General features: G+C 39.0%; 2 protein-coding genes across 3 annotated transcripts; one reads left to right on the top strand and one right to left on the bottom strand.

The window, feature by feature from the left end:
• Positions 1–582: 582 nt before the first annotated feature.
• mcph1 (microcephalin 1) lies at positions 583–27024 on the bottom strand. Of its 2 annotated transcripts, XM_052080528.1 has the most exons (15): positions 26908–27024; positions 26467–26528; positions 26294–26385; positions 25406–25524; positions 25224–25308; positions 24276–24387; positions 24044–24175; positions 23870–23941; positions 22439–23551; positions 21990–22102; positions 20299–20336; positions 20020–20182; positions 19861–19938; positions 1770–2010; positions 583–1670 (listed from the first exon to the last, which is right to left on the bottom strand). In XM_052080528.1, exons 2-15 carry the CDS (start codon positions 26498–26500, stop codon positions 1618–1620), a joined length of 2445 nt encoding a protein of 814 aa, XP_051936488.1. In that variant the 5' UTR covers positions 26501–26528; positions 26908–27024; the 3' UTR covers positions 583–1617. The 2 variants fall into 2 exon arrangements, 1 of the variants encoding a protein (XP_051936488.1); XR_007964841.1 differs by lacking the exon at positions 20020–20182.
• Positions 6167–19125, top strand: angpt2a (angiopoietin 2a). The gene is made up of 10 exons (XM_052080542.1): positions 6167–6701; positions 10473–10628; positions 11685–11806; positions 11882–12120; positions 13731–13858; positions 14674–14775; positions 14900–15066; positions 15325–15455; positions 16582–16872; positions 16944–19125. Exons 1-9 carry the CDS (start codon positions 6426–6428, stop codon positions 16740–16742), a joined length of 1482 nt encoding a protein of 493 aa, XP_051936502.1. The 5' UTR covers positions 6167–6425; the 3' UTR covers positions 16743–16872; positions 16944–19125.

Here is a 27024-nt window from a genome sequence, read left to right as displayed (position 1 = left end):
CAGTAATATTAGTTTTTATATTTTTCCTTTTGTGAGTGACCGAGCATCAATCTGCACGGTGCAAAATGCAATAGTGATGGGATTTTATACAACACTATAATTTGAGTTAATTACTCAAGTTGATCAATTATTCCATTGTTTAATAAAAAATAATAACTTATCTGTGCGATAAAACCGAATGATGCACCTATCTTACAGGTGAGTGTTGCCCACGGCTATCAATTAAGTGGAATGAGCACAAAGTGAAAACAAAAATACACCTCTTAAGTGTTATATTATTTACATATAGAGCATAGAGGGTATGATCATGTCAAAGTGAAAGTCGAGGTTCCCTTCATGAATTTATTATGAATGACTATCTTCACCTACATGTTGATGATATCACTTTGCTCATAATTCACTTTATGCCAAACTCATTTTACAATCTGACAGGCTGCTATATTTCACAGTGTGGCATAATTATTCATTCATCATTCAGAGATTGCACAACTTTCAAACGGTTCTCTTTTTTTATCACAACAAAACAGACATTTTGATTAACTACTTTCATTTTCCCTGTGACAGTAAATAAGAAAACAGCACTATCTAATAGGAATATTTATTTACAATGACAGAGGAATCAGTAGGTCTCTTGACCCAACATGGGTTTGGATCACAGAATCTGTCTCATTCAAAATTATGAAATTGAACAAAAACAAACGGATAAACAAAAACAAAAACACCCCCCACACACACATCGCATCCTACCGTCCTGTACAACAGTTTTGGCCTGTGGCTCAAATTGTTTAAAAAAAAATAGATTTGATGTGAGAAAAGGTCATTGTAAAAAAATAGTAACATTAAAAAGAAGCAGGACCATGTTTCAGAAACACGGTACTTATGTGGTGCAACTTACACAACACAAAGTTAAAATGTAATGAGACAGTCTAGTTGTTGATGTGTAACGACAGACAAAAAGGAATTTTATATTTCAGAGATTTTACCATATTAATGTAAATTGTGACGAGGCTGCAGGATTTTTTTTATATTTACTGTCTATCGAAATGCATGTCAATTGAAACAAAAATTTAAAACAAAACCAAATACGTTATCGAGAAAGGCACAATGTCCACAAGATAGCGCCACCACGCAAGAGCCCTAATGCAACCCCCTAATCATTATTGAAGAAACCATCTCTGCATAATCTAATAATGTGATTAAAACTGTGCATGAAACGTATTTACAACATCTGTTTGGGCACCACACTTTGATTTCACACAGAAAGCATTTATATGCAACAGTAACTGTTTTTGTTAGGAAAACTTCTTAGAATGTTTTTTTGGCAACAATGAAGTTATCAAGGTCACTCAATCAAAGAAAGGGATTTAAATGGGCTCAACAGTTAACTAATGTCAGTGTCTAGTATTTTTAAAAAAGTAAGACAAAAACACACTTCCCAGAATTACCCTAATGGGGGGAAATTTTGTTGTCTACCTCAGGGAGGTGATGATCTGTCCTGAAATGATGATGCACTTTGTCTCTCCCAGAGAGATAACTATTTGAGGAAATACGAGACATTCAGCTTCAGCACGTTTCCAAAGAAAGATGAGAGGCAGAAAGATGTGCGTGCAGCAGTTTTTATACCAAGTCATAATTATCATATGAAAGGTTCTTCAAATTAGTGATGCTGTCTGAAATGGAAGCATAGAAAAAAAACAATTACACCACAAATTCCCAAGTGGGATCATCAGGTCTAATTTGATTGAAAAGCCACAAAGAATGCATCTTACCAAGCACCCACAGCTCAGACAGGATCCTACTTCCCACCGGCCTCCTCCCACTGTATCTCCCTATACAGATTCCGGCCTGACGTACAGAATTGCACACCGTCCCCCCGCACAGCTGGATCAGCTCTACCAAACTGGGAGCAGGCGGCTGGGAATGCTGGGACACAAACATGGGTGGCTGATCCTGGAACAGGTCCTGCTGGTAGTGGTCTCCGAAAGATAGATGCTTCTGAAGACGGCAGATCTGGGCACAGATAATCCAAGTTCCAAATATGAAATGACCTGTTTAATAATGAATCATAAAATAAAAAGTCTGGATGGACTGAACCACATATTCACACTACCGGTGGAAAAAATAAATTACTTACTTATGGCCAGAATATTACTTGGTGGAACAAAGCAAGTCAGTTGTTTTTACTTGTAGCTTGAAGTACGGGTTCCATAATTTTTTTTAATAAAGGACAACTGTTCTATCAACTCTCATTTCTTTGTTCTGAAATGCAGGAAAAGTTTTTTTTTCTCAGCAGCAAAACTTAAAACATTTAGTTAAATTGACCAACTTAAAATGTTTGTTGCCTGGAAATTTGGAGTCCACCCAACATTTTTTACACTGTTATGCCAACAGGTTTATTTTTCAAAAATCTGCATCTTTTGGAGTAGCTACAGTTAATCAATAAACATACAAATAAAGCAAAAACAAATAAAAACCTATGTGCCAATAGTTTGTAGTTTGAGTTGAGAGTGGATACCAGACAATAAATTGAGAATTTATTTGAGAAGAGTGTTCCAGGGACTAGTGAATGAAGCTCTGAGCTCTCACCACAGGCTTGTTTGGTATCCAGCAGGGGTCACTTACTAAACTGAATGGGACATTCTGCCCGATTGCGAGTTGAATGCCAGGAAACAAGCATTAAGGATTTTATCCCTTTGTAAATGTTCACACCAGTTTCATTTTACACCAAGTAATCAGGGATAGACCCGAGGAGTTCAGGGACAGGGTCAGGTTAACATGAACCCATATTGTGTACTTGCAAGGGAGCGACTCAACACTTAACACGGGTCCTATTGTGTGACTAAACGTGCTTGAAAAGGCATTCGGGCTCATAATAGGAAGACGTGGAACATAATAAAACTTTGTTGTAACAAAACACACAAACACATCACTAGTGTTACCGTTAGAGCGAGAATAACATGTTTTGCGCAGAATGTTGGCACTTGGAAATCGCGTTTGTGTTGAAGTATTGAAAGCAGCAATGGTCCGCTGCTTGTGACTAAAGGTCACACCTGTGAGTTAAAAACAAAAAAGACTACTGTACTGTATTTATGAAAACTTTCATGAATTGCATAACATCTCTTATTATGGGGAAAATGCCTGTTTTCAAGCTAGCTGTGGTTGATGTCCTGTCAGTTCGTCTCATCTGCTCATTTAAAAAAGGCCGTTTTTGTGAATGCAATGTAATTTAGCAAATTTGTTTATGCGTGCGACAATGGATTGTCAGATAAATAGCCTAGTACTCCAACGGCTTTTGCAATCTTCCCTTCATTTGTGCAGGCAACGTTGCCATGGAAAATAATTGGCTCATTGACCGTGAATTGAACCTAAAAGCTTCTAGGTACAAGATGACCACTGGAACACTTTTGTAGAATGGGCTGCATATACAGCACATTTTTAGCTTACCATTAAAGTAAACTGAGAGCTTGAATCAAACAATACATCTGTAACAGCGGCCAGCTCAGGCTGGTTTAAAAAATATATATAGTACCGGTATATATATATATTTTTGACAATAGTACAGCCGGAGAAGCAAGGAGGCCCCTGTTTGATGTTCAGTGCATTTACATAAGACAGTAGGGAAAATCAAGACAAGCAAAAAAACATCGGAAACAAGATTTGAATACGAGTTAGTATTTGTTGGAGTGATTTAGAGTCACAGAGGTAGCCGCTGATGGGACAAGCCGAAGGTCGCAACCACAACAGCATGAACACCTGCAACGTCACCGTTTTGGGAGAATGACGACATGCTCTTCCTCTGCTGTAATGTGCCTTCAATATTTTGCATTTCCCTTCACTGTAGAATATTACATCAGCGGACTTCCTGCAATTCTGTTTCACACTATTTGTGAAGCTTACCGCTCCAAGAAAGAAATGTGGTCGAGTTGTACTTTGTTTTTGGGGGGCGGAAAAAAAGTGAAACTGAAATGTGAGAGATTAACAAAAATGGGTGACTTTTCAAATAAGAGGGCTTAAAGGGTGAATCTCCTGAAACAAAAGTACTATACTGAATGCGATTTGGGCATATTCTTGCCGTTTAGAACAACACATCATGTGTTTTTTCTGCACTATGTCCCCCACGGAGACATAAGCTCCCACAGGCAGACAACTTCACACAAGAAATGGTGCCATTAACAGTGCAACTGAGGTAAAATGAAGATTTTGTTTTTCTGAGGATTCACCTGGCAAAACGTAAACATTCATTTTCAAAAATACAATATAAGAAAAACATGCTGGTGACATGGATTTCTGAAAATATTTTCTTTCACATCAGCACATTCAGTAAATATCTGGTATCCGATCTTTAGACAGCTGTATTTTTTTATTAAATCGTTTTTGTCAGAAAATTTGGCCCCGACACAAAAATAATTCCCTTAATATCCTCAGTATGACCTGTGATTGACTGTAAACTCGAGCAATATGTACACCACTTTTCAGCAGGAATCCACTTACACAGTATCCTCACGAGACCAGTAGCCTTTTATTCGTATTATTATATCATGAAGGATTTAATTATTGCATGAAAATTAGTTGGAAAATCAAAACAAGTCAACCAGAGTGAAAGAGCAGCACAGAATATGTTTTTAATGAGAAAAGAAAGCAATGTAAATAATATGGCGTTAAAAAAGTTCTAAAAAAACTCAATTGAATATAAAGAAATAGAACAGCCGTTGCCACATTTTTGCTCTGCGCCTTCTGTTGTGTACACCTTAGCCACCTGGAAGCAGTATAACACCCATTCATCCATTTTCTAATGCACCTATTCTCACTAGGGGCGTGCTGGAGCCTATCCCAGCTGTCTTCAGCTACGAGGCGAGTTACACCGTGAACTGGTTGCCAGCCAATCGCAGGCACATATGGACAAATAACCATTTGCACCCACATTTACACCAAGGGACAATTTAGAGTGTTCCATTAGCCTGCCACGCATGATTTTGTAATGTAGTAAATCGGACTACCCGGAGAAAACCCACCGAGGCACGCGGAGAACATGCAAACTCCACACAGGAAGGCCAGAGCTCGAACCAAACCCTGCACGTCTGCACTTTCAGGCCGCCCACAATAAAATAGACCAGGTCTCAGCCCCTCAATAAGCCACAGTAGTAGTATTCATACATTTTCACAGAAGATAAAGAATATTCCATTGAGCACTGTTATACAGTATTATCTGTCTACATATGCTATTCCATTGTTTGTATTCAGATATCCGTCGCTGAAAGAGTTATTAACACAGCAACACCAATGGTTGGCTCGTCTTCTGCATTTCCCATTACGTGTTTGCATTAAGCTAAAGGACTTTAAAGCAAAGTTATGAGATTGTTTTAAACACAATAATTCACTTTGTTTTACATATATATATATATATATATATTAGTTTTACGGTAAAGTTCAACTCGTAATGGCATTAAGCAAAATTACACTGCTGTTTGTTGTGACTTATGTTGAGGTCAGTGCCATCTAACACCGCTCATATCTCCTGTTTTTTGGTTGCGACTTCAAGCAAATAAATTAGCCGATCGATGGCTTGTATCTCCAAAAAACTACATCACTTGTACCTCAAGGCAGAACTAGATATCAACTGCCCATCAAAATTGTAAAAAGGGAGACAATCCATCTTTATTCAGCACCCATAGTTTATTTGTTCAATGATTATATATTTGAACTCTTTAAATACTGCAATCTCTTTTTTTGTAAACAGAATGTATAAAATTATATAATTTAACTTTTAATACATGCAGAATTTGAAACACTTTATTGGTATCTGTTCTTAAAAAGTAGAAGGTGAATGTCAAGAAAAGAGATGTTGATATGATTTAAACTGCGGGGCTTTTCAATCCATCATTGAAAAACAAAACAAATCAATTGGGCCCCGCAAAAACCTGAATGTTTTCTGAAGGACTGGCAAATATTTTTCAATGGGCTGTTGGCTGCCACTGTGACTATAACACAGTGCCGGAGGCGTACAGCTGCATCCTGCGTAGCCGTTTAACCAGTGGAGGGAAAAACACGTGGGCATTGTGTAGGATATAGTAGAGAATGTGTAGTTTGTGCATCTGCCTGAAGGTGTTGTTGGTGTGGATTAGAATAGATGCTGCGCTTCACTGGGTGGCCACATGGCAGGGGGAGTGGTTAAAGTCACAGTTAGCGAATCGGGGAGGTGTCGAGGGCAGCTCAAACAAGTGGCTGGAGCCTTGATGAAAAATGCTCACATGCAGTCTGGCACCGGTAAACTGCGGGAATGAGCCTCTGATTTTTTTTTCTTCCAACTGAATGGTCATAGAAGGACTCTGCAGAATCTCAAGGGGATTTAAAGTTGAATGCCATTGGGAAAAGCAACATTTTAAAGAGAAACCTTTTGAGCCTCACAACAAACTCTAAAGAGGAAAATGTTGCACGCCGTCTTGTTCGTTTTCAGTGTCTTCAGCGTGGGGAGGGGATATCGGACGAGTTCAGACAGCACTGTGGGCAAGAGACAATATCAGATCCAAAACGGCCCTTGCAGCTATACCTTTCTACTGCCTGAGCAGGAGAACTGCCAAAGTCCGAGCAGCCGCTACAATTATCCAGTTCAAAAGGACGGGCCCGCAGACAATGACGAGTCATCTCACAGGCTGGAACAGCTTGAGATGGTGATGGAGAACAACACACAATGGCTACTTAAGGTAAAGTTGTGTTTGCCCAATATGTCCCATAATGGCATGAGAAACAGATCTTGGTCAACACACATTGAGTGTCGCACTATAACAGTTAAAGAGACTTTGGTACTTCATAGGACGAAATGAGCATTATGTGAGCCAAACAATTTCAAGTTTGACTACAGAATTTATAAATCACATGATTAAAAAGTTAAGCTGATTTCTAGCTAAACCTTTTAGGAAGTGTACACATCCAGGTCGAACCCGGACAGGAAGGTGTATAAGCTATTGTCATTTTATTATTTTTCACATTTTTAATAGCTGTGGAAAATTGCAGGAGAATATTCTGGCTGTAACAGTACTTAAGATCACTACTTGGACTAAGACGGCAGTTTTGATCAAGTTGAAACCCGATTCATTTGTGAAACAACTTTTATGGTTCATTGAGAGCACAAGCCTTGAGTCTAGACCAGTGGTTCTTAACCTGAGTTTGATCGAACCCTAGGGGGTTTAGTGAATCGGTCTCAGGGGTTCGACGGAGCCTCTGCCATACAATTAAATTAAAAAAACTACATATGTCTTGAAATTTTCTTTACTTTTTTATGTTTTTAATAAATGTGTTTTAATGTCTTGAATTTGTATGAAAAAATCACATTTTTTATTTTTCACTAATCAAGGGTTTGGTGAATGTGCATGTGAACTTGTTGGGTTCAGTACCTCAAACAAGGTTAAGACCACTGGTCTACATAATTGAACAGCTTGAGCTGTGTGTTCTAACTTTTGACTTGGTCAGTTGCATAACTGTACAGTCTTACATTCGCAAAATACGCACGGTGCGATAATTTTGGTCATTTACAATGATCTCCAGATTAGAAACTCGAAAAGGTAATGGAAGTACATACATGATAACAACCTTAGAGCACACAATAATTATCTCTGTATAGAAGCAATGCTTAACAATAATAATAACAGAAGTTTACTTTTCGCAAAAGGCCCAGATGGCTTCCAAAGAGACAAAAAACTTGTAACAGGTGTCCGGCGGAGAAGTGTGCATGACCCTTGCAGTTTGCCGAGCCATTCTTTGAGGCATAAAAGAGAAGACCTCCTTTTTTGCGCTCCTTCTTCAGATTTTTAATGAAGAGAACCAGATAAGAGCCCTTCACAGTTTGAGTGCACAAATACATTCTCCAAACATAATGCAAGTGACGATCTTTTCCAAACATCAGTTCAGCAGGAAATTCTTTTGATGCTCGTTAAGGAACTAAACCTCAGCAGATCATCAAAGGGAAAAATAAACATTGTGTAAGGGTTTCGGCAACGGCTTAGCTGTATAACTAAGCTAAATCAGTTTTTACTTTCAAATATGTACTGTTGGTGTGATGGTTACGAGCATGACATCCAATTAATTGACCAATTAATTAAAGAAAACTAAACAAACTGAACAGGGCCATGCGCCAACTTTCTTTTAATAAGGAAGTGCATTCGTCTCTGTATTATTAAAAACCGCTTTGCTTTCTTCCCTTTTGATTCAATCAATCACCAGACGGCAGCGTGTATAGCTCCCCCATTACAAGCATACATAAGGGTAACACGCAGACTGGCACCCAAAAAAAAAAACCGGGATTCTAAAAAGTGGGACTGTTCAGATAGGATATTCCACCATCTTAGAACATGAAAATGCAATCAAATACAGACATGTATAGGACCAAAGTGAATTGAACCATAAAGTCAGGTGGAACCCAGACACCAGTGGTGAAATGCCGGTGTCAGTTATTCAGGATACCTGGGCTGGTTGAGGGACTCAAATTTGAATAATAACCACTTTGCTTTGGCTGCCATTTATACAGAAGAGCTTGCTAAAGACACCTTTTCTCCAGTAAAATTGATAGTGCGAATTTGACTTTTCACTCAAGATATGTGGAGTGTTCAAAGAATTCACTTACTTGACAACGTCTCTGTCAAACGAATCAATGAAAAAAGATAGAAAGTGGGGGTGTTTATTTCAAATGCGGGAGTTTTAGTCTAATTTCAAATGTAATAAATAATAGCAGGAAATAATGAGTAAGAGTATTTCTATTTAAACTCTTTAAAGTTGCCTTTGCATATTGAGCAGTTGGGGAAATGTGACGTCACATTTTGTGTGCGTGTGTGTGTGTGTGTGTGTGTGTGTGCGCGCGCATGTGTGTGTGACTGAGGAACAGTCATTTTTTAACTGGATGACTCGGAGCCTAGCGGAATAAACAACTGATTAGATCATTAGCTGTAAACAAGATATCCTGACAATAATTCAAAAGTCCGCTCATCAACTGTGGATGTGTCCCAAGAAACGACCGACCGCTGGGAGATGAAGACAAACTAAATATGCACTGCTTAAAGATGTGAAAATGTTTTTCAAACTGCATGCTGATCAGCAAAATGTATATTCAGCTGAGGTGAGCTTCCAGCTTTAACACGACATGGTGTCATGAAGGATGTAACTCCTCACTCAACACTTCCATCCTGTTTACGAGTCGGGTGACCTGATTGGCACTCAGGAACACCATGCAGGAAATAACTTAATGATTGGTCCTGGTCTAAATCCGGAATACCGTAAGGTACATAAGAACATATCGAGTTAAAATTAAAACACTGACCTTTTCCCATCTTGAGGCTAAAGACGATTGTAATAAAGTGTTTCATACGGACGTAAAAAGGAAGAGACAGATCATGTCATGAAAAAATACTGATTTGTGACCCCTTATATCGCAACGTACATTATACATACTTCTAAAATAACGAATTGGCTCAAATTACCTTGAATAATGATAGTTTTGTTAATTGATGTGCGGACACTGATCATGTTATCGATTTGTCATAATTAGGGATAAAGAAAAATAGGGCTGCATTATTTTAATGATCCAGTAGTCCATTGAATATTTTGTGAATTAGCTGATGAATCGAATTAAAATCCTTTTTTTAACTATCTGCCCCTTTATTAAAAAAACTGAACATTATTTCACATTTCCAGCATAGAAAATAAATTGATCACAATTCAATTATTGGTATGGTCTGTAACAGGTCAGAAAACGGGCAAAAAAATCTTTTTCCAAAGTAAGGTGCAAATGATGTTTGCATATGTCTTATTTTGATGAAACACAAAGACAATTAGCCTTCTTTCATGGAGGACTACAAAAATGTGTGAATGCAGCATTTACGCCGGAGGCTGAAATTCCTTGGATTTGATTATGAAAATAACTTTTGATTAATTGAACGATCGATTTGTTGTAAATTAATTGTGACTCCTTTAAATGTCAATAAATAACCCTATTTTTACAACTCTCTGCCTTACATTTTCTCACAATCACTTGCACAGCATTCCCTCCAAAATAAAAATGTCTCAAAACGGGTGAGCTATTTTTAGAACAGGCTTGCGACCGATGTGGTCCTTAGGGGGTACAGAGTGCCTGGGGGCACAACGTTGGTGACCGCTGCATTATGTTATGCATTATTAATTATCCTGTTTTAGATATACAGTAGATATGGTGACAGATGTAGTTTTAAGGACTGAATTCTGATGGGAAGGTTAAGAAAAAAGGGACAATATGGAAACTTGTTGCTTGGCTGATGCTCCTTCCCTTCTTGAGCACAGCCTGTGTGCCATTGAGCAAGATGAGTTATTTTGTCCTTAGAGGTTATGTTACACTGTGCGTTCACTCTTGTTTGTTTGGATTGCAGTTAATTAATTTGTTCGTCCAAATGCGTACATCAATTTGTAACCCATAAAACCCGTTCAACAAACATCTTTGATTTGTGCCACAGCTACAGAATTACATCCAAGAGAGCATGAAGCAGGATATGGTCCAAATCCAACAGAGTGCAGTGCAAAATCACACAGCGACAATGATTGAAATTGGAACAAATTTGCTCAGTCAGACTGCAGAGCAAACAAGGAAACTGACCAATGTGGAGACACAGGTGAGAGCCTTCTCTGACTGGTTATAAATTAAAACAAAAACACACCAATGTTGGATTGTAATGCTTTCACAACTAAGAAAAGCAATACGAGATCTGTTCATATACTGTAAGTACCTTGCATGTTTCAGTTCAATCCATGTTGACATTTCATTTTGCTTCACTTCCAATAAAACATTCGCTGTGAAATACTGCACACAATTGTATAGACGCAGATATAGATATTGATCAATTGTAGTAGAAAAACAAGAATGGATGTGTCAGTCTATTATTGTCGCTTAACATCAATGACCTTATGTGAGCCAACAGAACAGCATTTCCTGTTATTAGCACACTTGTATTCCCACAGAAAGAGTCTATCAGTTTTTCACAATCAGACATCCGTCTGTTCCAACACATCAACAGAACCAACGTAAAAGTACAAGTAGATTCCACGTAAACAAGCTGCTTTTTCTCAGAACCTGGAAAGTACAGAATTTAGTTAAAGTACATCTGCGCCATTGGAATTTAGTTGCTTTCCTGACACTTTTTTTTCCACTTCGCAAATGCCTGTTTGTAGAGGTGCAAAGTAAGCTCGAATTGAAATAATCCTACCAAACAGGGCACAGAAGCAGACACAGTATCGACTAGTTAGAACACAATGAACATCAAACCTGAGGTGTTTTTGTCACTACAGGGGAAGAAAGAGCTTTGTATTGAAAAATCTGATTGAATGGCAATCACCTTAAAAGTATTCTCCATAGCAGCTTCAAACACTAAACTGAATTCTTTTGCATCATATTCTTTAGAGAGCCCATTTCCTATTTTTGCAAAGAAATTTCAATATAGCGTCGTTCATAAAACACCCTTTCCCGAGTGGCTCGCATGGCTCTTAACACTCGGGAATAGTGAGTTACTTTGATCTGCACATCACCATTAGCAACTATGCTTCTGTGAGAGTGTCTGTGTTGTGAAAGCTGACTATCTGTTTGAATAAACACACACACACAAAATGGACTGTATTGTTTTAAAAAATGCAGGTTGTTTGAAGGACTGTTTAATATTCTCTCGTATCTCCAGGTTATTAATCACACAACTCGACTCGAACGGCAATTGCTTGAGAATTCCTTGTCGACAAATAAACTGGAAAAACAAGTGATTGTTCAAACTAATGAAATAAGTAAGCTGAATGACAAAAACAGGTGAGTACACGATAAAATACTTGACGAAAAAAACCCTAAACTAGTAAGTTAAATTATATGAATCTACCGCTTCAGCTTGTTGGAGAAGAAAGTAAAGGAGCTGGAAGAGCAGAGGCAGGTGGAGCAGAAGATGCTTCGAATTGAAAAGGATCAGCTTCAGATCCTAATACAGAGGCAGACGGCCATCATTGGCGAGCTGGAGCAACAGCTGCTCAGGTTGTCATCAAACAACAGCGTACTGCAGCATCAGCAACAGGAGCTTCTGGACACTGTGAACCACCTAATTCACACCTTCTCCACTGGCAAAGCCCAAGGTTGGCCACCAGGAAAAGACCACAAGATTTGAACAAGTTTGACTCAATGAAATGCGACTACCGGCAACGTCAAGAATATGCATCTCAACCACGAAGCAAAATTTACTTAACCCAAACTAGCCCAACCACAATCATTGCAGCAGAAAACACATTGCCACTCACTTTCGCAAACAAAATACCACACATAACCATGACCCACACTTCGACAGAGTTAATTAAACCCCTCACATTCGTGTAATATATCTTTTTCATGGGACAGCAACGAAGACTCAGGATTCAAAATAACTCGAAACACAGCCATTTATGTCTAAACTGCTGGCAGCAAAAGTGAGTACACCGCCAAATGAAAATGTCCAAATTGGGCCTAAAGTGTCAATATTTTCACAGCCACTGGAATTATTTTCCACATCTCCATGACAACATCACCGAGCTACTGGATGTTAGTGACCTTGTGCCTGTCCATCTTCCGCTTGAGGATGCTCCATACATACTGAATAGGGTCCAGGACTAGGGATAGACTTAGCTAGCCCATCGGCTTTATTGTCAGCTTTTTCGGTTTTGGTCCCCTCAGCAAGGCAATGATCGATCATCTTGAGGTGAGTTTGGGGTTGTTATTATGCTAACATTGCTTTTGCTGCCCAGCGAAAGAAGGGAAGAGATTGTTTCAGTATATCACTGTGCATGTTGGAATTCCTAGCTTCAATTGTAGCTCCACAGAGTGAGAAGCACTCATAGAGCCCATGATCATAACACTCACATTAGTTGACTGTAGTCAAGGCACTCTTGTCTTTGCACTCCGACTGTTTTTTTGTTTTTTTGCCACACCTGTGAACATGGTTCAAGTAATCTGTGTCTTTAGTTTGTTTGCGTTAAATGGTTGATCATGGCGAGGCCCGTCCTGTGTCCAACCTCTCTCGTTAAATCGCTGGATGGTCTTAGCTACTGTGTTGAAGCTCGGTTTTAGGGTCTTGGCAATCTTCTTCCTTCTTCGGCCATCTTTACAGGGAGCAAAATTGACCTTCCACGGGTTTTGACAATATGTACCATAATGAACCTCCAGTGACCAGTATGACGAGAGAGAGCAAAAACACCAAATTGAACAAATCCGCTTCCCATTCACAACAGAGACCTATAACGTAACACAAATGAGTCACGTGACTCCAGGGAGAGAAAATGGCTCATTGGGGCCAGTTTACACACTTTCACTGAAGGGTTTATTCAGTTGTGTTGACAGACAATAATGGCTGTGTTGAGGAAAAAATATATACTTAGTTGTACTACAGATGAAAATTAGTTTTCTGCTAAATGTGGTGCCAGCATCTCTTCATCCCTTTGATACAGATTGTGAACATTGTCCTTGACTTACTAAAAAATAAAAAAAGCAGTTAAACAAGCTCTACAATGACAATTTGTCATGTTGTGATGAAGTGACATTTTTTCAGTGCTCTCCCATGGAAAGGTTTAATACAATATTTCCAAAAATGTGAGGGGTACACTCACGTTTTGTGATCCACTCTACATTACAGTATACAATTCTGAAATTATAAATGATAGAAATTTAACAGGTTTGTGCTATCAAACAAACTGCACTTTTTTTCCCGACATTGCAGAGACAAAAACTGCCATGATGCAGGACACTCCATCCACATTCATGGACTGTGCTGCCATCTTCAAGTCAGGAAACACGAAGAGTGGTGTCTATACTCTGACGTTACCCAATACTACAGTGGAGATTAAGGTGAGGTACATTCCGTTACATTTTGTTGAAAACCACATATGTAATGTTAAAAAATAATAATCAAGTAGAAGAAGACAAGCAGATGAAACCACTGTTTTAGTGTATCCAGTTTTTAACTAGCATCAAAAACACACTTCTGAATTAAGCCAAACTGTGCTTCCTCTAATGGTTGTGTTACTTTGTTTTAATGATCCAAATGTCAACAACTTTTTATATATTTGTGTGAATGTTCCCCCCCCCAAAAAAAATTAGTCTGACTGACGTGTACAGTTCAAACTGGTGGCAACATTTATTATTAAATCATAAGGGATGTTGATTTAAATATAAAACCAATGTATTGCTTTGCTGACATGAGACCTGCACATTTACGCTTCACGATCAATAATGATCACACACAAAGTGTATAAAAATTGGATCATATTTTTGTTGTTGTTGTTTTATGTGACAAGTCAGAGTTTTGCAAAAGAACACATTCTCTCGATCTCAGCAACAAGTTCTCCTGACTTGCAGACCCTTACATAAGTAGCACACATGGCAGCATTGGATTAGCTGTTCAAACAGCAGAGAAACTAAAACGTCCGGACAACCCCCATGATGATGTGCATGCTTGAGCTAAAACTGTGATCTCCTTAGATACCTGGTACTTTTCAGCGTTTAATACTGGACTTGAACCTTTTTAACATGCAACGAAATTCTTTGAAAGTGTCTTACGAAATACTATGTTGTCGCAGTTCTGTTGTAAATCGACTTTTGCAGGGAATGGAAATTGAATTAATAGGAAGTACTGATCAAATGATTTTTCTTTTTGTTTGCAGGCTTTCTGTGACATGGAGACAGAGGGAGGTGGCTGGACAATACTACAAAAACGCCTTGATGGGAGTGTTGACTTTCACCGTACGTGGCAAGAGTATAAAAAGGTAAAGATCGGTGAGGAGGAAATACTCGCCTAGAGAAAAAAAAATATTGCCTAGGCTACGGGTTTCATTCCAACTTCTCAAAGTACCGTAATTCCTCTGTTGATGCTTGTGCGCCTTTGTGCAGGGTTTTGGAGATCCATCAGGCGAATTTTGGTTAGGAAATGAATTTGTATTCAGGCTAACAAGTCAACACGCCTACAGCCTAAGGATCCAATTGAGTGACTGGGAAGGGAACTCTGCATTCTCCCAGTATGACCAGTTCTCACTTGATGGTGAAGGGCAAAACTACAGGTAAGTGGCGTTCAGAACATCCAATTAACTACGGGGCTGAGAAATGCAACAAATGCTTGGTGGACTTCTAAGCAGGTAACCATACATGTATGTTTGAAAAACCCATAACTAAAGAATCCCCCTCTGTCAATTCCATAAACATGCATGCCAGTCAGAACGAGTGTTTGCTATAAGAAGGTATGTCCGTTGTAGTTTGAGGAACAAGCGGTATTGACTTCCTCCTTCTACTTCCTTAATTTTTCCTTTTCCATTCTACAGGATACACCTTAAAGGCTACAGTGGAACAGCAGGCAAAATAAGCAGCATCGGTCAGCCAGGAAGTGATTTTAGTACAAAGGACGCAGACAATGACAAATGTGTTTGCAAATGCTCACAACTGACAACAGGGGGTAAGAAACTTTGTCTCATAGAATGTGCAATTTACAATTGTATGCATTCAATAAATTGCAATAATTACAGCACAACATGGTGGATGCCAGAATTTCAAACTCCCCACTCTCCTAAATGTATCTTGCCACTTTCCTAAAATCTTGGAAGGACATTATGAGGACTCCTGTTCTTTCTGGCCAGGCCAAAGAGCGCAATTAGACAGAGTTAATCACTGATCAACTCTTGAGGGAATTCAGCCACTACAAGCGCTGACATGAAAGAGCCTGGGAACAGAGCTTTCTCTTTCTCCTTTTGTAGATTAGATCCTCCCTCCATTGCTTTGCAAGTGACTCTGCTGCCAGAACTTTTGCCTGCCTCTACATGAGAGCGCCGTCAAGTGAGCATAAAAGCAAGAAAACCCTAACCCTGTCCTTTTTCCCATGAGAGTTCTGTCTCAAAGGGGACACTCTCAATGGATATCATTCACAACTCCACTGACAGAGAGACACAAGAGCGAACAGAGTCTGGCGATGTGAAGCTTGGCAATATGAAGCTGTCCATCATGAAAGACCAAATCTTTATATAAACAAACATAATCCTTAAGTAAATGACAAGTTTTAAAAGCGGAATGGGAGAATGCAAACAGACTATAGATTCTAGGCCTGCAAAGAATTCTCATGAGCCTCACTCAGTCATTTCAAAGATTTCAATAACGGAATTTGATTTCGAGATGCAGTTACAGTGGCATCCATTTATCATCATTGTGATCAATTGGCATGAGAATTGACATCTTTTAAGTATCTCCTGGGATGGATTTAGTGCTGTTGGAAAACTATGTCACAAAGAATTTGTTGCCTTTTTCTAAATTTAAGATCAAGCCACCTTGTTCAAATATAATTGGGCAACTGAAATGAAAGGCCAATGCAAAAAACAAAAAACAACAAAAAAAAACACACAAATTACCCAATAGTATTAGGGATACTGTGAAACCTTTGAAAATAAAGTTGAAAGTGTACACTTTGTCAATGCCTAAAATACATTTGCACCTACCATGATAAAAAAGCCTTTCCTCTCTTTATGCCTTTGAATGATGAATCAAAATCAGCATTGAATGAACGCAACATTTGCTGTTTATTTGTGTTTAAGGTTGGTGGTTTGATGCTTGTGGACCGTCCAATTTAAATGGCATGTATTACCAGCGAGGCCAAAACTCCAATCGCTTCAATGGCATTAAATGGTACTACTGGAAGGGCTCCGGATATTCACTGAAGGCCACGTCTCTGATGATTAGGCCAGCAGACTTCTAAGTTTTATCATTTGAATGGGCACTAAACAAGATGGAGCCCAAAGCACCTCATGACATTCCTGAAAGGGCTAACAGGGGAAGTACTAATTGGTTGTATTAACTCTTAATGATTTGAATCAAAAATGGTCAAACTCATTCAGTACCAGCCAATTCTAGACCAAGTCTGAAAAGACGTTTAAAAAAGTCTTTGGGAGTGAATGAGTTAAGGCACGCCGTACACCGAGATGCAGCCAATCCGATTTATTTGTTGCAGTTTGCACCGTTCCATATCTAGACCATCTGCAACTAGCTTTGATGCTTTTCAAAATTAGACTGCAGATCAACAGCGGTGCAACGTTGCAGAAATAATGGACGATCATGAATGCCATGTCGTATTACATCAGCTTTCATTCCAAAAACATACGTGTCAGGGTACAAAGCATGAGGCAGCCGACTGCCACCAAGCCGTACCAATACACAATAATATTTAGCTAAACTGAATTGTAACTCGGGTAAAAAGCAAAACGTGGAGGGTGTTGCTGAAATGCACGAGTGCAATCAAGAAATGAGGAAATCATTTCCAACAGCCCCTCAAATATCTACACTGTCGCCTTTATTTCCCCCCCCCCCATTTACTTTCATTGTACAGTATTAACATAATATAGCTGTGAAGCGGGCAATAAATTTCTTCCCTTATGATTGCACAAAGTTATTTATTGTTCAATAAAAATTAATATAGTACAGCACATCCGGTGCCTCAAAATTTTGGGCAAAAAAAAATAAAAGGGGCTTATGATTGTGCGTGAGTTGCAGTCTGCAATTGTTGATTGCCCAGTTTGTCACGTTCGGTGGCATCGCTCGGTGTGCGGTGGGCCTGACATAAAAGGCAATGAAATGTATTAACAACTTTGGCAATTAGAAATTACACTGTAAGTCTCATTTGTGGTAAAAGTGTACAGTTAATGAGTAATATATATGTTGCTATACAGTTGCTATACTCGGTGTTTCAACCATGGTTGCCAATGACACTTCCCAGAAATAGAGGCTCTGGTACAACATGAACATTGGGTGGAAAACAATTGGCATAACATATTTAGAATTAATTGCTTGACATTTGTTTCTGTTGTAGATGTCAATAAGCCAATTGTAAATGACACTGAGAATCTCGGTTTCGAAAATGTTTGTTTTATTAATGTGCGGAATTATTTGAAGATTTCTTTGACCCGTTCTTTTTTATCATCAAGTCACCCGTATGTGAATCGTTAGAGAACTAGCATTTATATTGCACATTAACAGTGCTTTTGGGAAAAATACATCTTTATTTATGTAATGGTTCATTTGAATCTCTCTTCCAACACTGAGTTTTTATGATAATGTACCCGTAAAAATTAGTTTGTATATTATGATGTCAATAATGAGGTCAATTATCACCTTTGGTATTTCAAACAAGTCAAGAGGTTTGGCGTGGGTGTAGCTCATGGACATATGCAATACTTAAATGTGAAGTACATTTCAGTGGTGGTGGGGTTACATACTTTTATCAAGCAGAAGCTATGAGTTGCATAAAGTGTAGATAGAAAGGAAAAAAAACGTTTTGAAAAAGAATTTCTTGAAACCACATCACACTGCAAAGAAATGGCTAAAAAGAAGGCATGCATGTGGTTCTGCATCAACACAATTATAAAGTGTACCGCGACAGAAATGTGCTGACATTTGTCTACGTCAAGAGGCTGTCGTTGCTCGCTGTGGCAGCAGAGGACAGTGACTCATGAGTTCAGGAAGAGGCAACATCCATATTTCTCACAGGATACTTCAGGAAAAACAAGCTGACTGAAAATGGATGGCTGGCAATAAAAACTAACAGGCGGCCAACTGACTTCCTCCGCCTAGCATTTATGAGCAATTATTGGATTGAGCGACAGCGAGGGGATCATCACAAATGCTTTGTATTGTGAACATGATTCATAACAGCAGGCACTGCACAATGGAAAAATAATTTACAACTGTATTTGTCAGAAAGTAAAGAATATAAATCTTTCACTTAAAGAGCAAAGTTAAATAGAAGTTAAGATCACAAAAGCCTGAAGCTATAACTGAGAAAATGTGAAGTGAGGGAGCCAGCACAAGCACGAGCATAGCGATTTTTCATTGTTTTAATATTTCATACTTGTCGGTTTAACCAGTTGTACGTTTTTGACCCAGCATACCTGGGCATATCCATTAATTCACTTACAACACCATAAGTATGTGCATAGGGTAAATATTGTATTACAAGTCGATGAATTTCTGGATTCTGTCAATGTCTTTTATATTTTATTTTATTTTTATGCTCTGCAATTTGGTGTTTAGAGTTCGTATTGTGTTTATTTATGTGGAGGATGAATAAAAAACAATCTATTCTAAAATGCAGGTCACATGTATGAGCTCCTATACAGAAACTTGTGGAAATGTAAGACTGGGGTTGGAAAATTTTCCATATCAGTCATCATGCATGCAGTGTTTTAAAGATGAAACTAGTGGTTGAAAATAATGTTAAAGAATCCAACCCCCCCCCAACGCCCTTCAAAACAAAAATTGCAATGTAGAGAAGCAGGGGATGGGCATAGCCCGTGTTGTATCAAAGCGACGATGCTGCTGTTTAAATGCAGAATTTCAGCCTGTGGTACGACAGGAGCTATGCACTGCAGCTTTAACCGATAAAAATCAGGCATCACGTGAATTTTGTGATCATAATTTAAGCCTCCTCCATGTTCCACCGTAGGCTGTGTTCTTTTCATTGCATGCGTTATTTTTGAATGAGTAAACATAGAGCTTACATTTTTTATCTCATTTGTCCAAAGAATCTTTCCCTGAAGGTTTCTGCTTTGTCAATATACATTTAGGCAAACTCTGTTTCCATCAGTGTGATTTTTTTGTTTTTATTGAGCATACACAAAAGAAATCAGCAAAAGTGGATTTTTTTCCCCAAGATAGTCATTTCAGTAATAATATGGTTATGCTTCAACATGTCTCTATTGATTCATTCATTCATAGTGAGGATCAAGCGGCTCGGAAGATGAATGAATGTCTCTATTGATGAGTAAATTTAATAGTCAGCAGCGAGGACTGAAACACTTTTAAAAAACGGCATGGGTACGCACCTGTGCTGCTGGAAACTGCTCCAAAAGTTCATATGGTTCCTCAGGAACCCACTGCCTTTGCTCCAAGCACCACACAATCTATTGAGGAACATTGAAAATGCATTTTTATTTAAATCCTGAAGATGGATTTGTGATTGGCGCCCTGAACAAACAATATACCCATTCAAATGAGAGGATCCAGCAGCCGCGAGCAATGCCCAGCAAAACATTCAGAGTCCGCCGGTGTTCCCCAGAAACCACATGAGTTGTACTCTCACAAACTCGATCAGCAATAGAAAAGCCACCCAGTGCCTTCACAACCTGAATGACTGTGTTCTGTTTCCTGGGAAAGAGGAGCAATGGTAGGTGAGGAGGATAGACTCATTTCTACACAATGCTTTAAATGCCTATTTCTGTTTGTTTTTAGCACGTTTGAATATATTCTCAAGTGCTACTTACTCAGTGGGCATGCTTGTCATGACCAGTGTTCTCGTCGACTGCAAGACAGGATAAACATAATTAGTCATGCATCTATTTTCACAGCGGGCATCGAACCACTGAAAATGTATGAGCGAAACATTTTACACCTCGTTCTCAAAAAGCGCTATGTGTGACTGTATGACAGCATAAACCAGATGAAAGTGTGAATAAATGTGTGGGGTGAAAAAAAACAATCAAAGTAGTAAAGTTGACAAGAAAATCCAGCAACAACAGCGCTTTAAATATTTCCTTTGGGAGTCCACTAGTTTACACTGACACAAGCATCATCATCAAAGAAGACCAGAGTGAGCAAATCTAGTAACTTTGTCACATACATTTGAACACAGTGGACAAAAAGGCATCAAACACTAAATATAGGCACCGAAGCAGAAGTGTGAATTTGTCACCCGAAGGCATGACAATTTGGTGTCTTCACATCATACAATAGTCAGAAGCAGTTACAAACAGTTCTCTGATATCTGTCCCTCCAGCTGGAAGGACCAAGAGCAACCTGCCAATCAAAGTGTTGTATCGACCCTCATCTCTTGACCTCGCCCCTGTTCCAACATCCCATTAATACTGATAAGAAGCGAGGGAGAATTAATCACCAACACACCACAATTGCTACTGCACTGTTAGCCACTACTGTGATGTTTGCTTCCGATTCACAAACGGGGTCAATAATGATTCCTTCTCTGCCCTTTCAAACAAACAATTGCACCAAGAAAAGGGTGGATTAACTCATGAATAGGAAGACAGTGACTCAAGTGACCCTCAGCAGAAGCCAAGGAATTCCTTCAGTGAATGACATGGTCATATTGACGTATTGAAAGTGACGCTATTGAACTAAATCAGAGGGACAAGGAAGCTGGGCTGTGAACAAGCCATCAAATGGCTTTTGTTGCACAAGTCGTCAATGGCAGCATGACAGCCACCCATTCATTTTCTGCACTGCTCTTACCATTACAAGATGAAATCACCTGAAAAATATGGAGGGGAAAAAAATCACATTATCAAGTTTGTGACCACCAACAGTCCTGGCTGCGTTTACAACACTCCATTTCGAGATGGAGAAAAGGCTGGACCATTTAACCTTGACCTCTGAGGGACCCCTGTGTTGTTACCTCACGATCTTTACAGAGCAGACAGACAATCTTCCCTGTTATTTTGAACATTTCGCATTTCTCCCTTGGGTTAAAGGCTGTGATGTTTAGCTCTTTTCGGCTGTGGCATGACGAGGTTTACGGCATAAAGAAAACAAAGGCCAGGTGCATTTCACAAACGAGGAAGTTATATTCTATCATCACAAAATCAAAACACAGGATGACCCAAAGACCAGACAGACAGAAGCCCCATGGCGAGGTGCAGCCGTACCGAGGAAATACTCGACCTAAACATGGCTGGTGCACATCCTAAACTGTCTGTATCACGGAATACAATGGATGACATTAGATCGTATTTTGAGTGTACAAGATAAATACAGCAGATTTAACATATCACCCTCAAAAACCCCATGAAAAATTGGCAATCATTCCATTTTAACATGTCATTTTTATGTGAACCAGGCAAAAGTGGGAGCACAAAATTCAGCTCTGCACTATTTTATGGGAAATGTAACGAATTGTGAACGCCAGATACTGCCGATTTAAAAAAAAAAAATCTGTTATTACCTTTGCTCTGCCGACTTTCTGAAAAAAAGAGCAGGGGCGCTTTTTGGGCTTCCCCTGGTTGTCTTTTGGGATTTCTGTTGAAGTATCTGGAGCCGAACGTTCACTTCCTCTGCCTATATTGGTAACAAAGCAAAAAAACTGAAAACATTCAAGCAGATATTGCTGCCATTGTCTGACTTTAAACTGCAACAGCACAAATGCATAAAAGAGGCACCAGACTTCAGAAGAATATTCAGTAACATTCAGATTCAATATTAAATTTTGCAAACAGTCTGATCCAAAATGAAAGCGCATTAATTAATGTGCAATATGAAACTGACATTGACAATCACCTAAGTGACCCAGCGATTATAAAGCGCCAACATGTATTATGAGAATATTAGTTAATTAGGTTTGTTGTTTATTCATGTGCAGTGTAATTTGTAAACTTTGGCACCTTTGCTACTCACTTTGAAAAGTGTGAGATAATTGACAAACACCAGAGTGACTCTCCAGTTCCAAGGTTGTCATTTTTTCTGTTAGCTTTGCTGGCTCAACAAAGACGGGTGCTTTTTGAAGCCTTGATGCAGTTTCACTGGTGACTACAAACGGTAAGGTGCTTTGCTTTCTGACTTTCGCAGCCAGTGTTCTGGTACCATTTGGATGATCAAAAGCAGGCAGATTTTCTTTGAAATCATTTTGTGGAGAGGCATTTAAAACAGGCTGCGGCATGCAAATGTGTTCACTATCGTCTAATTTCCTTTTCTTTGAGCTTTTAGTTTCCGTAAGGGCACTTTTACATCTCCTTTGTTTTCCTTTCTTTGGGACATAGTCCAACTCAGCGGGGATGTCAAAATCGGTCAGGTCAGGGAAAACGGGTCTCTTGGGGTTCTTGTGGTGACTGGCTGAAGAGAAGAAGTCGTCAAACACATCATCGTCTCCATCGGGGGAACTCGAAGCAACCGTGCGAGATTTTTTGGAAGAGCTATAGGAGAACGCCAGCGTAGAAAGAGAACGTCTGCCTTGCGTTCGCTTGCTCTGTCGTTCTGACTCGTCATTAAATAGCATGCCACCAAACATCTCACCACATGAGCTTGCAGCATGAGGAATCTGACAGTTCTTCACCTCCGCCCAGTGATTACTTTGCCTTCTCTTATCAGACTTGTCAATTGTCTGCTCCAACATTTTATTAAGAGAACCGAGGGAATGCATCTGTGACGTCCGCTTTCTTTTGCTTGCGTTCTCGTCATCAACAGATTTTACCTCCTCCCCCAGGCTTTGTGTTTCACCCGCAGATTTAGGTTTCTCTATTAATGATTTTGTTCCTGACGTCATCCTTTGCTTTTCTGGCATCTTCCCTTCCACTTCATTTATTGTAAAGTCAGGACATGTTAAAGGACTAAAGGACGGGCGTTTTGAAATGTCACGACAGGGCGAGAGCGAAGGTTCTGCCAAGTCTTTGCTGAAGGGTTTGTCAGGGCTGTTTTGTTCAGTCACATCACTCTCTTTACAATCTTTTTCCTTGTCAGGGGCATGACCGAGCTCAGCAACAGATGCACTAGAGTCCTCATCAGAATTTTCATCTGTAAAAGAGCAAAAGAAAAATCTGACCTTAAAATGTTGCAAGCTTAGCCTTAAAGTGTACTTGACTGAAATATGATTGCAGACTTCTTTCAGCACTTTGCACACAAGCAGATTGTTTGCCACCCACCCAATGAGACATTGTGAAAAAGCAAATAAACATTGGGCGACAGGATGATATATTCTGCCACTGTGAATTATTTCTTAGAAGCCGTCAGAGAAAATAAGGATGCAAGGATGCAAATAAGGATGCAGTAGTCCACATTAGATTAGACTAGATTGTTGTATTTCAAGATCAGTTTTTTTCTTGGTTGGCTTACAAAAAAACCTGAAGATAGTAGGTGATTTCTCCAGTGAGGGCTTCACTCCTGGTGATGAAGACATTTGTGAGACTGAAAAAAAGCTAAATTAATGTTGTGATTTAAAAAAAAAACTATTAGGTATTTTAAAAAAGTGTTGTGAAATAATCCATTCACATATGTGAGAAGAATTACCTGTGGGCGAGATATTTTCGCGTTTCTCTTTCATGTGTTTCAAGCGCTCTGCCATATAATCAGCCCTTTTACACGCTGGGCTATACACAATTCCACTGTCTTCATCAATAACAAAAGGTGAATCATCTGTGACTGTGGAGGAGAAACAGTAGTAAGAAAGAAAGCAATATTATTTAATTCGCAAAAATGTAAAAAAAAAAAGAAAAATGGGAAAAAACAGCACTTTTTTTACCCATTGTTTGCTTGGGAGTGATGTCTTTCATCAGTTTATCTAACTTCTTCTTCATGCGTCTGTCATTTTCTGGCGTCCTCTCTGGACAGTCTCTAGGTTGCATGCAACGATGCTGCACCATTCAAACAGACATGATATCACCAGGAAAATGAAATTGACTCTTATCACAACATTTTACTGCAAACATTTGTTAAATTGACGCACATGGTTATACACCCCGAACATAAAAAATAGAAGAAAATAAAGCATGCCCGTGTGGGAGTTAAGAAAAACAACCCAAACTCTGACAGCTTTGAAAGTCGAATGCTATACAGTATTTACAAAATGTGTTAAACGGTGGATTCAGCACAAGCCAATCTGTCCCACACACCATCATGCGTGTTTCTGGGACAATCCCTGGAAAAGCAACTAAAAGTAAAGAAAACATTTTGCACACATCACAATATTTACATGAATTAATTGTGTTAGGCAAAGCAACTATGTTTCAATCAGAGTTTGTGTTATTAAATCTACATAAGATAAGATATCCTTTATTCGTCCCACACTGGGGAAATTTACAGCCTCCAGCAGCAAGAATGTATGTAGAAAGAAGAAGAAATAGAAAAAAAACAATAAACATCTTGCAATTAAATGCAATATGAACACATCGGGCTTAAACTCCCATTTGACAGGGCTTATTTTTCTTTTGAAAATTGGCATTTCAGAATAATAATGTAACAGCGTTTAAAGTAAAATGTATCAACCCAAGAATCAATTTCATATATCGGAGACTGAGTCAAGTGGCAGTGAAAACAACAGGAAAACATTGACAGAAGAGAATAAAAAACAAACAAACAGATTTTGCTTTCACAGATGGAGAGAAAATTTCTCCAGCCATCCATCAGTTTGGCAATTCTACAAACAATAGCACATGAAATGACTTCACAAGGACAGAAAGAATCTACTTACTTGCTTGTTCCTGAATACCAAATTGCTTTCATCATTGAAGGCAGGATACAGCTCTTCATCTACCAGCACAGCATCATCAAGACATCTGGGCATCATTTCGACAGCATTATGTCTCCAAACAATACATCCATACGCTAAAGAAACTACACTAGTTCAGTACCAAGAGAGTCATGCATACATACCTTCCTATCCACAAAACAGAGACCAGCTTCACATTACTCTTTTTGGCTTTCTTCCATGTGGCAGCATGACCATTGTTAAAGACCACATGCGTAACTTGTTTATTGAACGTTTTTGATACCTGTAATGAAAAACATATTGTCAATTATTTGTGTGCAGACTCACTGTTTGTGCATCATACAACATTAGCGCCTGAATGCTGAGAGAATAAACATTTACACCCATTGACCTATTTTTTTTAGATATGTTTCCCCCTGATAAAATTGTACACTTATGTTCCATGGTCAACTGCCGCCAGCCATTTTAAGTAACATATTGACATTGTAATTTGTCAGAGCACTGTGAAAAATACATTTTGCTCCTGCTCAATTTGTTTTTGATGGCAAAAAAATAATAGAAGTAAGGCATGTTTTGTATATTTTATTTCAAAACACTGTTCCTTAATTTAATGTTGATAAATGTCAACACAAATGCTCACTGAATGAAAGTATTGGTTCAAGCTGTCGTCTTTTACAGCTCTGACAACACCAAACGATAATCCTTTATGATTGACTGAAATGAGGCCCTGCGAGGCAGTCCGTCTTTTGTTGCATTAAAATCCACACACACAAAAAATAAAATGGCCCAGATTTTAAAATCATTAGATGCTTTCTCATCTAAGGTCCCCTGTAACGGTGACATTTAAACACTGTGACTTTCAAGATGGATTTTTGTCAGAGAATGTTGGTTGAATTCTAAGTTTAAACCACTTCAGCTGCATTTGATAGCGGCATATTTCTTACCCTTCTGTTTGTGTGTGTGTCTTTCTCTCTCTCCGTCTCTCTCTCTCAGCATTCACACTATACTTATAGGAAATTGTCATTTCTACTTATGCGAATCTGACATATTACCAGAGCACCCATTTTCTGTAGCTGTTGGATGAAAGGTTCCGAATAGTTGGCTCTCTTGTCAGATGACCACACATCCACATAGGCAACGACATCTGGAAAATACATTTTAAGCCATGAGATGCAGCACTGTGCATTGGTTTAGGACGGTCAACGTAGTGCTGAAGATGCATTACCTTTAAGAACTGTGCCGCTGTTGCTAGTCGTCATTACTGGCGTCTTTTGCTCCAAGATTCCCCTTGACCAAAAACAATTGATAAGCATGCTGACTTTTTTGTTTGTCTGCTTGTTTTTTAAGTGCACTATATAGGTTATTTTCGACTCGGAAAAAAACGGGCTGTAAAAATTGGAATTCAGGAGTTTACACGTTAACAGGTCGTTTTGTCTTGATTCACACTTACTAACGGGGCACCAACGACAACCAAGAGTCTGAACATTACAGATATTTATAGTTCAAAATGTAATTGGCATATTAATCGCCCTTTATTTTAGCTTTGGCTAACTTTCACGAGTTTTAGCACGGGCTAACTCTTCCGCACTATCCCGACAAAGCGTGTTAACTATCAGCAACACAATATAAATGGTCGTATCTACTCAAACGTGTATCGAGTACTTACTTTCACATTCAGCTTAAAATCACCCACTCTTGACAAAGTAACAGTGTGAATTCGCGCTTATTGTTCGTGGGCCAATGCATTGTGGGATACAATCCACTGATTGGCAGAAAGGTTAAT

The sequence above is a fragment of the Hippocampus zosterae genome, chromosome 11, assembly GCF_025434085.1.
Source record: "Hippocampus zosterae strain Florida chromosome 11, ASM2543408v3, whole genome shotgun sequence".
Classification (NCBI taxonomy): domain Eukaryota; kingdom Metazoa; phylum Chordata; class Actinopteri; order Syngnathiformes; family Syngnathidae; genus Hippocampus; species Hippocampus zosterae.
This window is presented reverse-complemented; position numbering and strand designations above follow the sequence as displayed.